This window comes from Corvus cornix, chromosome 4A (genome assembly GCF_000738735.6).
Source record: "Corvus cornix cornix isolate S_Up_H32 chromosome 4A, ASM73873v5, whole genome shotgun sequence".
Classification (NCBI taxonomy): Eukaryota; Metazoa; Chordata; class Aves; order Passeriformes; family Corvidae; genus Corvus; species Corvus cornix.
In genome coordinates, this window is record NC_047058.1 from 2,408,214 (window position 1) to 2,425,153 (window position 16,940).

Genomic DNA, 16,940 nt, shown 5'->3' on the forward strand with positions numbered 1-16,940 from the left:
GCCAGACCCATTCTGCTGCAACCATCCACGGTACAGCGGGGTCCAGCCGCACCACAGCCGGGTGCATCCCGGTACAGCCGGCTCCATTCGCGGTACAACATCCCCGCTACAGCCCGGGCACATCCCGCCGCAAGCCGCAGCATCCTCGCCCCGGAGGCCGCCCGGTCGCCACGGCAACCGCCCTCCCCGGCACCACGGCAACCCCCTCCCGTCGCCATAGCAACCGCCCTCCCCGGCACCACGGCCCTCGCCCTCGCCGTTGCCATGGTCCCGTCCCGCCTCCCGTCGCCATGGCAACGCGCCTCCCCGCGGGGCGGGCCGGCGGTGACGCGGCGGAGGTGACGCGCGGGGCGGTGGTACCGGAGCGCTCGGCGCTGTCTCCTTGTCCCCATCACGGCTCCCGCTCGGCCCCCCGCGCCGCCATGTCCGCGCCCGGCAGCGGCGGCGACTTCGGGAACCCGCTCAGGAAGTTCAAGCTCGTCTTCCTGGGCGAGCAGAGCGGTGAGCGCCGGGCCGGGCCCGGGCGGAACCGGGAGGGGCCGGCGGGGCGGGGGGAGCGCCCGGGGCCGTGCGGGCCGAGGCCGCGCCGTGCCCGGGCTGGGGGACGCGGTTCGGGCCTGGCGGGGCCGTGCCAGGGCTCGGGGAGGGGCGGCCCGGCCTGAGGCCTCGGCGGGCGGGGCTGGCGGGGCCCGGGGCTCCGTTCCCGGCCCTTCCCATCGGCCGGGGCTCCGTTCCGCCCTCCCGGGCCCGCAGTGCGCCCGCAGCCCGTGCGGGGAGGCGGCCCCAGAGCTGCGGGGGCTCCCGGCGGCTGCGCTGCCCCCCTGGCCGCGGCCTCCCTTCCACCCGCGGGGGTTTTGTTTTGCCTCAAATGGCCTCCCTTTTGTGCCCCTTCCCCGGGAATAGATGGATGAGTTGTGTGTTTTCCTTGGAATCGTGGTGTTTCTCGCTGGGAGTGTCCAAGGCCCGTTGGAGGGGCCTTGGAGCCACCTGGGCTATGGAAGGTGTCCCTGCCCATGACAGGGGTGGAACTGGATGAGCTTTAAGGTCCCTTCCAATCTAAACCATCCCTGGGTTGTTACTGCTCAGCTTCTCCTTGAGCCTGGGACTGGAGGGTTTTCCAGAAGTTCTCTAATTTGCCAGCCTTTCCAATGCAGGATTGACATTGCTGCTGATATGCGTTTGTCTAATCTGTTTTTAACCCTCTCCAATGTTCATAATTTCACAACGTTTTTCGGCAGTTTATTCCTTTTTCCTCTTCCATCCATGTCCTTTGCATTTTTCTTGGCTTCCTCCAGCTTCCTGAGCGAGAATTGGAGCTTTATCTTTGTTTTTCACTTCTTGTCAGTTCTGCACTTTGTCTCTTGATGGTATTTGGAGATGTAAATTTAAAGTTTTGAAGCAAGCCACCAGAGTTTGCTCTGTATCTAAAATCTTGTTACGAAGGAAGGGTGGGAGTGTGGAATGTTGTTTTTCCATGCAGCCAGAGGCAGCAGAACAGCATCTGTGGTATCACCTGCTTTGTTTTGATGTTTATGTCCCAGACTTGGGGATTACATAAGGAGCAGAACAGGGTAACAAAGCAGATTTACTGCTTGCCCAAAGCAAACAACTGGTTCCTTGTTATCCACACACCTGATTTGAGGGCTAGGTTATCTCCATGATTAATTTTGGACCTGCAGAGGTTGATCTGCCTCTGTCATTTTGGGAATGAAGTTTCCAGCTGGCTATTTCCCTGGAAGGTGTAGCTGGAATGGCCTGAGATTGGCAGCTGCTGTCAGATCAGTGCCACTCCCAAAGCAGTGCTAATTTTTTTTTTTCCACTGCTGCTTGAAAGTAATTTTTCTCTTCTCTTGTAGTTGGGAAGACCTCCCTGATCACCAGGTTTATGTATGACAGTTTTGACAATACATACCAGGTATGTGATAGTATTTATTTGCTTTTTAAATATATATATATATATATATATATATGCATAAATCTATTCCCTGCTGTTCAGATGGATGCCTGGGAGACCATTTCTTTGTGAGATGTCAGTTCAAGATCAGATGAGAGGTTAAAATGTGCCGTGAAATGGAGATGAAGCTTCATGATTAAATGAAAGCATCCAGTGTGATGTCAGGAAGCACCGTGTCCAGAAAGGCAGCAAGGTTTACATCCCCTTTGGATGGGTGATAGATCCCCTTTGGATGTGGGGTAGATCCCCTTTGGACGTGGGATAGATCCAGTGAGAAACCTTGAGGAAAATGGGGAGAACATTGTTTTATGGGAAGATGACAGTCAGGATTTCTGGTGATGGATATGGGAGCCTCAGGAGACGAGGAATGAATAAAATGCCAACATCCTCTGACATTCTTGGTGTCTGTTATCTTTAGAGCTTCCATTTAAGTTGGAATAGTTGAGTCTGGAGTGTGTAGATGGATCTGCCAGAAGTCAGCTTGGTATACTTTGTCTCTCAATTTTTTTATTCCTATTTTTTGACTGAAGGACTAAAGATAGGAAAAGCCAGGGAAGTCTTGGCAGGCAAAGAGGGGGTAGGGATGAAGAGGCTGCAGATGAAAAGCAGAAGATGTGTAAGAGGCCTGAAGATTTTGGGAAGAATTAATTGCATCAAAGGCACTCAGAAATATTTCAGGGGAATATCAAATATCTGTAAAGCAGATGAGGTTGGGGCTTCCTCTTTTAATTCAGCCTGAAAGAGTTACTGGTTTAGATTGGGGTGATTTGAAGTTGAGGACAAGTCATTCACTGGAACTGAATCCTCTTGTGCTTCCTGTGTTTTTTCTTTTCCTGTGCTTCCATTCTTTTCCTGACTCTTGTAAGATGCTCTCATAGATTTATTTATTGCTTACTGTAGCTGTTATAAACCATGGCCTGGGTGGAAAATAGACCTCCCAGAAATAAATTCTCCCTCCCAAAACCGACTGTGTTGCTCTTTTCCAATTATCCAGTGGTCCACGTTCTGCTGGAACCCTCCCAGCACAAGCCGTGTGTGTTAAGAGTGGGGATAATCTACCTAAAACGCTCAAATCTGTTACATCAGGAGCTCTCTCCTCTTTCCTGGGGTTCTGATGGGCTGGGACAGCTCCTTGACTGAAGTGCCTGGGAGTGCACCTAACTGAGTGCATTATTTTAAATGTCTTTGTGCTGCAATTGCTGGAGCAATGGGAATGGGAGTGGATGCAGACCTGCCAGGGAAATGAAGCTGCTGAGTGTCACTGGAAGCACATGCTGAAGTGGAAAGGCCTGGATAAACGTGGCTCTTTAGCTTTCAGTTGCCCATATTTTATAGATCTCGTTTATTCTACCTTTTGGGTATTTCTAACAAGATAATTCTTACCAGACTGAATTGGGGCAGGCTAGAAGGAGCTGCCAGCTCAGGTATGATCTGTGTGGAGATACAGGAATGTCTGAGGTTAAAATCCAGACTCTGAGGTTCTTGTGGAGCTGAGAAGTGTTGAAGAACGCTGTGAAATGCAGCTGGTGCAGATCCCCAGATTGCTTTGGTTTTATCACCTCAATTGAAGGCGATTGAAGGCAAATCACTTCACCAGGTTCACAAGAAGTTTGTGAACATTTCTGAAAATTTGTGCAGAAAGATGGGGATGCTGGAAGGCAAGTCACAGCTCCTAATGCTTCTCCTCTTTCCAGGCAACCATTGGAATTGATTTCCTGTCCAAAACAATGTACCTGGAGGACCGCACGGTGAGTGGGGTGGGAGTGGGATGGCTGGGAGGGCTCTTCCCCCTGGCCCTTCCTCCAGCAGCTGCTGCAATCCCCCAGCAGCCACCTGAGAGCCAGCCTTGCTTGAATCCCATCACTGGTACAAGATCTGATACCCCTATGAGGAAGTCAAAGTCTTCCATGGAAAACTGGTGCCAGATAATTGCCATTTCCCAGGGATCGTGCTGCCTGTTGTGTGTACCTGCTTTATAGGTGTGGGTTGCTCCCAGAATTTGCAACTCTGCCTCTGGGGTTGTCAGGATACAAAGGGCTGAGCAGACCTCAGGTACCACAGAATATTCTGAGCTGGAAGGGACCCACATGGATCATCCAGTGCAGGTCCTGAAGCCAATAAAAAGCCAAGGAGTTGGTGTTCCGAGTAATAACACAGCTCTGACCTACTGCAATAAAGCAATTTAGGATTTAGCCTGCATGAGATTCCTGTTTGCACAGAGACTCCTCATTCCCTTCTCCTGGATTTCCTCTCAGTATTTGTGGGTTTGCTCATGTTTTGCCAGTATTTGCCTTTTTCCCAGTTTACTGCTGTGTGAGGAGTGTGACAGAGCTGTGGGGAGCAGGGGACGCTCTGTGTGGAGCTTTGGGCCTCCTGCTTCAAAGAAGTCTCTTCCCAGCATGTGTGATGCGTTTCCTGAGAGCTTCTCTGCCATTTTACCAATGATTCACTCTTAGAAAAGCCCTTCCTTAACCTTTGTTTAAGGCAGAGATCCTGGGAATGCTGCTTGACACCTGTGGATGCCTGTGTGCTGTTGTAGCGCTGTGGGTTTCTCATGGTTGTGTAAGTCAGGATGCCATTCACCTGCTGCCCTGCTATCCCCAAAATACCATTTTCCTGCCAATGTTGGAATGCTGTTAGCTTTCCTGATTGTGTAAGTGGTCCACAGAGCCCACAAAGCCTGTTCAAATAACAGAGGTGTGGAGTGTAGATAAGAGGAGGGACAAATACAAGCAAACAAGCTGGGAAAATTCAGACACTGGAATAATTTCTCAGATGTGCTTAATGCTGGATTTTGCAATAGGCTTTGATTTCTGGGCTGGAAATGAGGAATGCTGAGCCTCCAGCTGGGATGTGTGCTTTGGTGGATTTGATGTGGCCTTACAGCAAATAATGCATCCTGAAATTGTACCTGTGCTCCGTCACTCAGCTCTAAACGTGGCTGGGTTGGATGGGCTTGGAGCAACCTGGGGCAGTGGAAGGTGTCCCTGCCCATTGCAGGGGTGGGAATGGGATGAACTTTTAAGATCCAACCCAAACCATTCTGGGATTCCATGAAATACATGTGGAATACATTTGATTCTTCAAAACCATCTCCCAGGAAGGGCAGCTGTGTGACATTCCCAGCACTGGTATGTGTGGCATAAAGTGAGCTGGAGCCACCAGAAGCCCCATGCTCAGTCCTGGCTGTCATGAGCCACATCCATGTGCCAGTTCCCCTCATTCCTGAAAGACCGAGCAGTATTTCCTTCTCTGTGTGTCCGTATCTTCCCAGCCTTGTTGGGTTGCAGGGCAGGAGAAGTCAGCCTGGAGGGTGGTCACTGTTCTGTGTTCCACCACCTCCAGTTTTCCAGTGGGATCATCCGGACCAGGGTGAGGTGGTCCGTAGGGGCAGGAGTCCCACATCTGGCCAGCTGCTCATGTGGCTGTTCTGGCAGGATCCCTGAGGCCTGCCTGTGCATTTCCCTCATTAGCAGGTGCTGTGAGGAGGGATTGTAGGGCTCTCCTGGTTTCTGGTGTTGGTATGTGTGAGATATTCCCGGGTGTGTGGAGGGAGGGATGTTCCCAGACCTCGGGAAGTGTCGCTGCCTCTTTTCATGTTTCTGTTCCATTTGAACTTTCCTTTTGTTGCCTTAGTTTTGCTTTGCAACTTATTTTTATTTATTTGTTTTTATTTCACTTGAGTTTTGGTTTTGTTCTCCATTTTCCTGCTGTTCCCTTTCCCCTTCCCCTACACTTTTCCATTTCCCAGATCAGGCTGCAGCTGTGGGACACAGCCGGCCAGGAGAGGTTCCTCATTCCCAGCTCCATCCGTGACTCTGCTGTGGCTCTCATTGTCTTTGACATCACAAGTAGGTATCGAGCCCAGGGTCTGCAGGGACCTTGCTTGTAACACATATCTTTACTCTGGAAGTGGTGGTGGTACCTAAAAAGAGCTAAAACAGCTCATTCCCAGGACTGGGAATTCCTGTGTCTGTGCTGGTTGTTGGTAGCCTTTGGAAAGCTTTATGTTTTTCTGTTGTGTTTTTTATTTTTTTAACTTCAAAATTATTAATTTTTTTTTCATTTCTGGGTAATGAGACAGGTTGTACAAGTAACAGCTTCAGGTGCCAAAGCAAAGGAACGTTGTCAGAGTAGATAAAACAGGACAAGACCCTTTTAAACAGAGAAGCCATGGAGTGACTTAGGAGGATTCAAGATTCCCATTTAGTTGGAAAAGAGACCTGGAGATTCATGAGAGAGCTTTTGAAAGAGGAGAGATGCAACAACCACAATTTCTAAAGAACAAACAAGCTTAGAGGGAAATTCTCTGTGACTCTTGACATGAATGTTTTAGTACAAGATAGGAAATCATGAAGAGAATTATTTCATTGTAACTCCTTGCTGTTGATCCCACTTGATCTGGTGGGGGTTTTGTTAATCTCCAGTATCAGGATTTATATAAATTTCAGTAAAGAAAACAGCGCAGGTGGAAAAGCTCTGGCCCAGCTTTATTCTTTTACCAGCAAGTTTTGAGTGAGGACCAGGTGTTTGTTTCACTCTGCTAAGCTGAAGTGCTTAGCAAACAATAGGTTGTGATTTATCCTCACTATTCAGGGCAAATAATTTCCTGGTCTTTCTCCCAGTCCTGAAGCTGGAGAGAATTCTGGGGGAGTTCCTGTTTTGGTGCAAATGATGTCAAACTGGCCTGTGTGGGGAGCACGGAGATGTGCAGGTGGTGGCCTGTGCTGGGGACTCTCCTGGCTGAGGCAGCAGGGCAGAATGCACAGCTTGGCATCATTTTTCCCACTGTACAGGTACAGGATGCTGTTTATCCAGGCAGCTGGCAACATTTTGCCAGTCCAGGCTGTTCTTAACAGCTCCCAGTCATGTCAGAAGTAATTAAGTGACAGCTGATCTCATCATTCTTCAGTTACGGGCTGATCTTTGCAGATAATTTCATTGTTTCACTGCTCTTAGTGACAGAGAGGTTTAAAGTTCTCATGTGTTGCAGAAGGAACATGCTCAGGTACTTCTGGGGGGCACAAGGAAATTGTTTAGTTATTGTTGATGTGCTGGACATCCCAAAAGGCAGGTGGAGAGATCCATGGGGGGAGTCCATACTCAGCTCAGGCCTCTCCTGAAGGTTGTTCCTAAGGGAGGCTGGGCTCATTCCTGGTGTCCCACGGTGGTTATTTATATTTTCCCTTCTAAAATGGGTGCACACAAACCTGGACTTGTAGAAATGCAGCAAACCTGGGTCACCTCAGGAGTGTCTGTGTGGTTCCTGCTCACTGGAGACCTTCCCTCAAAGAGCATCACCCTGCACAAATGACAAATTAAACGAATTACCTGGGCCAGCTCTGTGGTGCTTCTTCCAGTTGCCTTGTGCCTGTGAGTCTGAAGGTTTGGGGTGGTTCAGTCACCACCTGGACGAATGTTCATGGTGGATATCCCAGTGTAACAGCACTGTCCAGGGAGGGTGTGGAAGCTTGGGAAGTCCAGGAGCTGTCGGGATCAATCTGATCTTCCAGCTCTGCTGTGACACTGCCCAGGTGCTCACAGTTTGTCACCTTGAGTTTCCTGGCATGGAGAAGAGCCCTGACTTCTGCTCCTGTAATCAAACCTGCATTCAAAATGAAGCAAGAGCTAATTGCTTTAACTATAAACCCTAATCTTCCTTAAGCCTCAGAGCATCAGCTCGACATTCCCTGATGTAGATAAGATGATGTTTTGAATCTGGCTGCAGCCCTGTGCTTTATCAGCTTCTCTTCCTCTTCTAAACAAGCAATCATTGGTCCTGGGGAAGTTGCTTTTTCCTTGATGGGCTGCCTCATTAACCAGTGCTCTGCCTCCCTGCTGGGATTTTTCCTGGCTGTAAACTGGGAACCAGTGGCTGCCTCCATAAAACTGTTGGGAGTGAGGAGCAATCCTGTTTTCTGGCACTGTGGGGTGAAGGAAAGGGAGGCACTCCCAGTGCAGAAAGCTTTTTGTTTGGAGCGTTTTGGGAGTTTTTGAGCAGTGCTGGTTCAGCCAGGCAGGTCCCAGACCTTGGAGCTGTCATATATAATAATATATAATAGTATATAATAACAACAGTTTGTGTTGGGGTCAAACTCTACCTGGCCCAGCATCTTTGTGACTCCCGTGCTGCTCTGGAAGGGAGAACCCGATGCCCTTTGCACCACCTGAACCCTGCAGTGTGTAACATTTGCTCTCATTTCTGCTGGGATTTAAGTTACCATTGCTTTAATCTCACATGAAAATCTCCATTGCCATCATCTGGATGCTCCGTGCTGGAGGTTGGATGCCGTTTTCCTGCCTGGTGTCTGTCCTGTGGGGGTTGCCCCAAAAGCTTTGATCAGAGATGCTCCAGGCTACGAGTCCTGTGGAGTTCCCATCCATAATCCTGGGAGATCAGTGCTGTACTGTTGGCTACCCCCAGCAGTGAGGTGGTAGCCAAATCCTAGAGATGTTTGGGAGTAGCAGGATCTCTGGGCAAGCAAAGGAGGGAATTAAAGCCCTTTACAAACAGATCTGGGAAGCAGCTCTGCAGTGGTTGGATTTGGGGCAAGATGACGAGGTCACCTCAGCTGCTGCAGTTGGCTGTGGAAGTGGCCTTTTCCCTAAAGGGTTTTCCTGCTCTCTCTCCTCTCCCTGGTGGGCCGGGCTGGCCCCAGCAGGTCCGGCTGCAGCTCTGGGACACGGCGGGGCAGGAGCGGTTCCGCAGCCTCATCCCCAGCTACATCCGCGACTCCACCATCGCTGTCGTGGTCTATGACATCACAAGTGAGTGTGGCCCTGTGACAGCCCAGGGCAGCGGTGCTCTGCTGTGGCCTTGTTGGAAACACCCCATGTGAGCAGAACTGAGAAGTTACAACCACAAGTTCTGCAAAGATCATTAAAATCAGAAATGTTTTCCCCCCTTCCTTGTTTTTCCGTCTGGGCGGGAAATCATTTATAGGGTGGGGGAGGTTTGGAGAAGCACCTGAGTACAAGTGAAGCATTCTCCCTCTCCTGAAGGAGTTTTATCCTCAGCTTTGCTGTTTCGTTCTTCCCTGCAGACTTGAATTCTTTCCAGCAAACCTCCAAGTGGATCGATGACGTCAGGACAGAGCGAGGCAGTGATGTCATCATCATGTTGGTGGGGAACAAAACCGACCTGGCAGACAAGAGGTAACGGGGCAAACTGGGCCCTGCTGCCCTGCCCAGAGCCACCAGAGGGACTGGGGCCAGTCTGGGCTTGAAACAAGGCTTGGTTTTAAACACAGCATCATTTACTTGTCAGGAAATTCACATTTCTGGTTTCAGCAAAACTTATTCCCTTTTCTCTCCTACAAATAGTTTTAAACTCACCTAAACCCACCTAAAAAAAATTACCTGAGCGGTTCCACAGCATTTTCTCAGTGGGGTATTTTGTCTGATTTTCATTTTCACACTGAGGCAAAGGCTAAAAGCTGCCTGCAAAAGTGAGGAAATCAGCTGATTTTCCCTAATTTCCCTCTCTCTCTCTGCATGTGCAGCTGGAAGTTCATGAGAGTTTCTCCTCGTTAAAATGCAGCACGAACTTTTGTAGGATTGATCTAAAAGTACGAACTTCTCTGGGTATAAATTTCATGTCACACACACAGCACACACTGAGCTTGTGGATGTGTGTGAGGAAGCCAGATCAGCAAAACCCAAACTTCCCCAAGAGACCCAAAAGTTTAATTAGACTCCTAAAATGACACAGACTTAATGTTTTGGGAGGTGCCATAAAATGTTTCGCTTTAAAACTTTTAATTCTCCAGCACTTCAACCAAAATAACCAATGTAATGGGTTCTTAGAAGAGCACAGGCTTTACTTTGTGTTCCTATTTCAAATCCTTCCTGGATTGTTGATTTAACAATAATTTTGTTGAATATTTTCAGAGATTTTTGTTCCTTAGGAAGGTATCAGGAGCAGTGGAGATAAGGGAAAGTTTTTATTCTAGTGGGTGGTGCCAGAAGCAGTTGGGAAAGGGAAGATGGAGTAAACCAGGCAATTCCAACCCTTCCAACTGAAACAGCCTCACACACCCCAAAAATGTGGGCTTTGGGTGTCAGGGGATGTGTGAGGGGTTGGAACCACAGGGGATTTTGATCTGATGCGAAGAAAATCACACCTCACAGGGAAACACCTGGATCTCACAGCAAAATAGTCTTAAAATATCAAATCCTTTTCCTTTGGCTGTTCACAAGACTTTCCTGATCAAAGGAGAACAATTTATAGATGAAATTCGTGTTTTCTCAGCAAAATCTTGCACTTTCATTTGAGTGTCATTGTTCACTCTGTTTCTTGGGATGATGGGCAGAGTGATCTGAGTGTTCCATTGTGGGACATTCCCACATTTTAAATTCTAGCCCCAGCTTTACTCACTCCTGCAGTTGAACATTCCTTCAGGATGTGCTGTGATGTATATTTTCTCCTGTGGTTCTGGTGGTTTTGTGTCCCAACATCCCCTACATCCCTGGCTGTTTGCCATGCAGGTTTTTAGTTTTCATCCCCAGCAGGGAAAGCAGGGATAATTCTACTTGGCTTTTCCCACTTCACTGGGAAGCATTTTGAGGTGTCCTATGCCTTGCACTTTGGAAATATTCCTAAAACTTGGTGCTCAGGGCTTCAGGAATGCAATGAAGTATGTCCAGCTCATTTTGCTTAAGAATTCCATGTGTGATGAACTCATGGTCTGTCTGTGAAATCATTCACAAAAGCAAAATCCAAGATGTTCTCCCTGAGCCAGCTCTGGATTTTGGCCATTGAGCCCTTCCCATGCCCTTCTGGGAGCTGGGAATAACTGCAGCTCCCTGACTGAGTAACCTGGCATTTCTAATTCCTGTCAAAGTCCGGTTTCATGTGAAACTGGAAAGCCCAGTGGGATCATTTCAGCCTTGGAGTGTTTCCTGATGGTGCACAACAGCTGGCCCAGCACTGCTGGAAGAGTTCAAAGTACCAGAAAATGGTTTGAAGCAGCTGCAGCTGAAGTTCGTGCAGCACTGGAAATTCGTATTTTAGGAGGGGAATGTGACAGCATTCCCGGGCTGGCACTTGGAATGATGGGGAAGGGAATATCCGGGTGTCAGGAACAGGAGCTGCCTTGCCTTTCTTTTCAAAGGAAGTTGGATTTGTGTGAGGCTGAAATTCTGGGCCTGTAAGGCTGGACAAAGCCACCACTGGTGTCACAAAGGTGACATTTTTTGAGGCAGAATACAGGGGAGCCATTCATCCTCTGATAAAAGCCGGGGATGAGGCAAGTTCTGAGGCCGAAAAGCAGCACTAAAAATAGCTCTGTTCCTGTTCAGTGCAGCCTGTTGAGTTTTTCATTCCTCTCAATGTTGCTTCAGTTGGTGGCTGGTTTATTTTTTTGTTTGTTTTTCTTCTCCCTGCAGTTTTCTTTCTCTCATTTTTGAACTCTTTTGCTTTGGTTTGGTTTTTGTGCTCTGGGATTTGTTCCCATTGCTGGAGACAGGTTTCTGTTAAGGATGGGGAGGGAAAAGCCCAAGAGCTGGATGTGCTGTGTATTGAGAGCAGTGCTGAAGCAGGATTTAGTGGGACACAGGGTGGTGCTCTGAGGGGCAATTCCAGGTGCTTGTTCCCAAGCTGTTGCACTGTCCCTGCTGCTGGAGCCTTTCTGGAGCCTTTGTGTCACCTCACAACACTCTCTCTGTCGGGTTTGAGAAATTCCCTGTCTCGGTGTGGGGATTTTTCCTTCTGTGGAATGCTGTGGATGAGGCTCAGATGTTCTGCACGAGCTTCATCCTGTGCTGCTCATCTACCACAGCTCCAGGTGTTCCCTGGGGAGCTTCCCTGAGGTGGTTTCACTCCGAGCTGGATTGTGGTGCAGCCTTGAGGGTCCTGAGGTGGGCTGTAGCCTCTTGGAGGGGGAGCAGCCACTCACTCAGAGCCATCTCTAACTCTTCCTCCTGTTCCTTGTGTCTCCGTTTTCCACCTTTTCCAGGCAAATCACCACAGAGGAAGGGGAACAGAGAGCCAAAGAGCTGAATGTGATGTTCATTGAGACCAGTGCAAAGACTGGGTACAATGTCAAACAGGTACATCCATGTGCTGTTCTCCAGCCAGGAATCTGTCCCTCACTGCTTTGGGTCTGCTCCAGGGTGGGGTTTGTGATCCTGCAGGAATTTCCTCCTGTTTAATGCCAACCCCTGTCTTGGTTTGTGTAGTGGAAGCTCCTTTCCTGTTGAGTCAATGATTCCCTGTCAAAGCTAAACCTTGAAAGAAAGGAGAACTCACTCCAGAATGTGCTGAGGGATGGGAAAGGGGAAAAATCGTAGTTTTGTGCAGCCCATCAGCTGGAATTTGGTTTGGTGTGGTCCACAGTCAATGCGCTGTTTGCTGAAATCACTGCTGACATCAGCGGGGAGAATTGTTTCTGCTGATGCACTGGAGTAGAAGTTCCTCCTTCTGTTTGCCAGCCAGAGAATCTTGGAAATCTTAGAAGAGTTGAGGCTGGAAGGGATCTCTGGATATCTTCCCTTCCAACCCTCCTGCTCAGAGCTGACTCCAGCTGAGTTTGGAATATCTCAAAGGATAGGGACTGTCCAGGTGCCAGTGTTTGATCGACCAAACAGCAAAAAAAAACCCTTTACATTTTTGTTTTAAGCAGAATTTCTCAGATTTCTGCTTGTGCCCTTTGTCTCTTGCTTGTGACTCCCATCTCCACTGGTTCAGGGATTGTTCTGGATGTGACAGAGTTTGGAACAAGGACCTGTGAGCCCTGGAGGGAGTTGGGAAACATCCTCAGGAGTTTGCTGCACACCAGCAGCTTGGTGCAACCTCACAGTGGGATTAGGAGGCTTTGGGCTCGGTTTTTGTGGCTGGTCTGGATCAAACCCTCTTTAGTGTTTGATTTTATCTCCTGTTGCCTTCTTTGCCCAGCGGGTGTTTGTGGGGAGAGCTGGGATTTGAAGGCTGCAAACTCCAGCAGCTCGCTGGGACCTTGGTTTCCCAAGGAACACCCTTTGGAGGGGTGGCTGAGGAGCCCCTGCCAAGCTGCCAGGAGGAAAATCCTCAGCAGCAGCGATTGCTCTGGTGTTTGGTGCAGTAGAGTTCAGCAGCCTGGCAGTGTCTGTGCTGTGTGAGGGCAGCAGGATGAGCTCCAAACACTGAGAAATTTTGCAAAGCCATTTTCTGGATTTTCTGGGGATAAATAGCCCTTCCCAGCTCTAGCACAGCCTTGCCAGTGTAACTGCAGCTCCCTGGAACCAGCTCAGGAATGGCTGTTTGGCAGCAGGACCGACCTGAAGGGCTGGGCTGTAAAAGCTCAGTTATTCCACAGGGGAATATTCAGTGCCAGGTGAGTGATCAGAAATCCCCAGGTGCTCACCCTGTGGGCACGAGCAGAGGCTGGACATGGTAAATAGTGTTTAGTGAGTGCAGGAGGGAGTTCCATGGATCCCTGGAAGAATCTTAGTAATTAATTCCATGTTCTCTTCAAGCAGGACCAGGTAAAATAAAACTGTGGGCTTTGTAGGTACTGAACAAGTTCTTTAAAATAAGTTCTTTCAAACCTGTTAAATTTCCTGCATAAAATTCTCATGGCATTTTTGATCACTGCCTGCTGAAGTACCCCCTTAATGACTTTATACAACTCAGACTCCGAGTCCTGCTGTAAAACAATGTTTTTAACGGGAATTTTTTCTGACAAGCCTTGAGCTTCTCTCTTGCTGCTTTCCAGCTTTTCCGCCGTGTGGCTGCTGCCTTACCTGGGATGGACAGCACACCAGAGAAGAGCAAAGAAGACAGTATCCTTGTTTTCCCATGGAATTGGAATTATCTGGTGTTAAGTTGGGCTTACTGACTTTCTTTGGCATATTGTGGGGATGGGTTTTGCAGGGATGTGGCTGAAACAGGACATGGAGCTGTTGGAGTGTGTCCAGAGGAGCCCCAAAATGAGCAGGGGAATGGAGCAGCTCTGCCATGAGGAAAGTCTGGGAGGATTGGGATTGTTCAGGCTGGGGAAGAGAAGCTTTGGGGTGATCTCACTGGGGCCTTCCAGGATGTGAAGGAGCCAACAAGGAGAATGGAAGGGGAATATTTACAGTGGCTTGGAGTGACAGGACAAGGGGGAACGGCTTCCCACTGAGAGGGGGCAGGGTTAGATGGGATATTGGGAAGGAATCCTTCTCTGTGAGGATTGTAAGGCCCTGGCACAGGGTGCCCAGAGAAGCTGTGGCTGCCCCTGGATCCCTGGAAGTGTCCAAGGCCAGGCTGGATGGGGCTTGGAGCAGCCTGGGATAGTGGGAGGTGTCCCTGCCCATGGCAGGGGGTGGCACTGGGTGATCTTTAAGGTCTGTTCCAACCCAGACCATGGTGGGATCGTGTGACCCTGTTTATGGGCTAGATACGAATGTACACAACTAATGGCCAGCACAAGTTCTGCTTTTCCAGTTGATCTGAGGCTGGAATTTGCAGTTTTAGAATGCCAGAGTTTGTTACTCCTTCTGTCCAGTTGGGCTCCATCCTCTGAAAGGTCTCACCATGTCCCTGGCTTTGCAGTTAACCCTGTGCAGGCAGGCCATGGAGAGACACCAACCAACCCTTCCAGATGCTGTTCTGGGTGATTCCTTGACTGTCCCTGCAGTGATTGACATCAAACTAGAGAAGCCCCCCGAGCAGCCAGTCACGGAGAGCGGGTGCTCCTGCTAACAGCCCCTGCCAGCAGCACCCCCGCCCGGCCGGGCTCCCCGGAGAACATCCCGCTCATTGCCACCCCTCTGGGGCTGGAAAACCATTCCTAAGCGAGCGAATCCCTGTGTGCTGGTGGGGAGCAGCCCCGGCCGCCCCTCTCACTGCATGGTTTGAGCCCTGAGTGCAGAATGAGTGTCCTGTCTTTTGAGTTTATTTTTTTATGTTGTAGCACTTTGGCACCACGGTGCCCTTCACACTCTCTCCCTTTCTCTCTCTCTTCCTCCCTTTCTCCCCCTGTTCCCACCTGGAGCCTCCCTGCTCAGATGTATCTTGTGAATGCCATGGAAAAGCTGCCGAGTTAGGGAAGACAAAAATGAAGCTTTGGGGGGTGGGTTTTCCACCTTCCCTCCTGCCTTGCATCCTCCCCCTGCCCTCTCCAGCCCCCTGTCCTGCATCCCCACTTCCTCTGGTGAAAGGCTGCTCCTTAAACCGGTCACTTGGACTTGCCTTTTTGGACTGTGCAGGTTCCCTGTTCCCAGGCTTTGCTTCCCGCAGGGCACACACCCCGTTAGCTCCCTGGTTTCTCCGTTCCTTGGATGATCCTGGCTAACTCTTTCTCACAACTTCCCAGTTTTGCCCCTCGTGTCACACAGGGCCCCGGAAAGCCCCAAACTCTGAGAGCTTTGGCCTTGTTGCTCCCGTTTGTGTGGCAGGAACATCCCAGAGCCTGCTCCTCTCGGCTGGAATTTCTTCCCATCCAGAGGATGTTGGTGAGTGTTGGCTGCAGATGTGGGGGAGGAGGAGGGAGCAGAGGCTTTGCAGCCTGAGGCTGGGTGGGGAGAGATCCTCAGGGATTCTGGAAGCAAACAGTGGCCTGGAATCCATCACTGCGGGGGCAGTACCTGCCCTGGGAGTCATGGATGCTCCCCAGGCTCCTTCCCTGGTCTCCGTTCTCCCATTCCTCCTCACGGAAGCTGCTTCATGTGGAGAAGGAGAGCCACAGCAGAGGGAAGGGCAACATTCCACTCTCATTCCCAGGTTGCTGCTTGCTGGAATCATTCCCATTGCCTCTGCCCTTGGAGCAGATGCTCTGGGATGGGATCAGCAGCTGTTTCACTCCTGGGAGAGTTTTAACCTTTGCCAAAGCTGAGGGGAGCAGTGGCAGGGAATTCCTGTCACAATGGGTGGAGGATTGGAGGATTGGACGCTGCTGAAGGGAATTCTGCTGTCACTTCCCAACCTTAGAGGTTGGAAATTGCCTCCTCTCCCCCAGCCCCTGCTTTTGCATTAATTGATAGAGCTTTTCAGAGATTTCTTGGGGTTTTGGGTTCACCAGATGTTGGTTTGTCAGTTGGCAGAGAGGAGAATTTCACTGTCCTTTCCCCACCTGGCCTGTGTGACACACAGGATGCTGGGGGTAGGACAGTGACCACGGTGTGACCACGGTTGGGGGTCAGTGACACTCCCCTCCCCTCCCCTCCCCTCCCCTCCCCTCCCCTCCCCTCCCTCCCCTCCCCTGCAGGGTGTCCCTCAGTCCCTGACACCGTGTGGGCACCTGGGGGCGGGAAGGGACAGCCCCGGGCTGGGATGTGGCAGCCCTGGGCTGGCAGCAGGTCACTGAGTGCCCCAGTCCCTTCCTGTCCGGGCGAGCTGGCTGCAGGAGGAAGCTGGGATGTGACTCCCCACTCCCCGCCCCCGTCGGGAAGCTGATCCCATTCCCTGTACATAGCCCATTGTGGGAATTGCTGGTGTCGGTGTCCGTGTCTGTAGAACAGGTGTTGCTGTCCCTCCTCACGGGCAGCTCTGCTGTCCCTTCGTGTTGTTCGAGTCACGGACGGGGCGGGAGGGGGGAGACCCCAGTTCCGGGGCGGGGGGTAATTAGTGGAATCCAATAGTTCCCTTCCCACTGTTTTTCTGGATGTGTTCCTGCTGTGTGTCCGGCCCGCTGTCCTGTAGCTGTAGCGAGTAAGTGTGACTGTAACTCTGAGTAAGGACTGTGTGACACAGCCACAGTGTATCACTAAATAAATAAAGTTATTTCACCAACACTGCGCTCTCCTGCTGCCACACTGGGGCTGGGGGGCTAAAAGGGGTTTGCTCCGAGCTGTGACATTCCTGGCCTGAGTGGGGATGGAGGAGGAACGGAGGAGGAGGAAGGATGGAGGAGGAGGCATGGAGAAGGAGGAAGAGGAGGAGGGATGGAGAAGGAGGAAGGACAGAGGAGGGAGGAAGAATGGAGAAGGAGGGACGGAGGAGGAGAAAGAGGGAAGAGGGAGGGAGAAAGGATGGAGGAGGGGGAGAAGGGACAGAGGAGAAAGGTCTTTGCTGACATGTTGGAAA

General features: G+C 50.5%; 1 protein-coding gene across 4 annotated transcripts; it reads left to right on the forward strand.

Moving 5' to 3' along the window:
- The first annotated feature begins 311 nt into the window (after positions 1 to 311).
- On the forward strand, positions 312 to 16,648 carry RAB41 (RAB41, member RAS oncogene family). 4 transcript variants are annotated; one of them, XM_039571871.1, is made up of 9 exons: positions 312 to 501; positions 1,857 to 1,915; positions 3,649 to 3,702; positions 5,706 to 5,805; positions 8,594 to 8,722; positions 8,998 to 9,109; positions 11,911 to 12,004; positions 13,648 to 13,714; positions 14,554 to 16,648. In XM_039571871.1, the coding sequence occupies exons 1-9, from the start codon at positions 423 to 425 to the stop codon at positions 14,616 to 14,618; spliced, it is 759 nt and encodes a 252-aa protein (XP_039427805.1). In that variant the 5' UTR covers positions 312 to 422; the 3' UTR covers positions 14,619 to 16,648. The 4 variants fall into 4 exon arrangements, with proteins under 4 accessions (XP_039427805.1, XP_039427806.1, XP_039427808.1 ...); XM_039571874.1 differs by having other exon boundaries at positions 410 to 501; positions 8,617 to 8,722; XM_039571873.1 differs by having other exon boundaries at positions 410 to 501; positions 5,711 to 5,805.
- Positions 16,649 to 16,940: the final 292 nt, after the last annotated feature.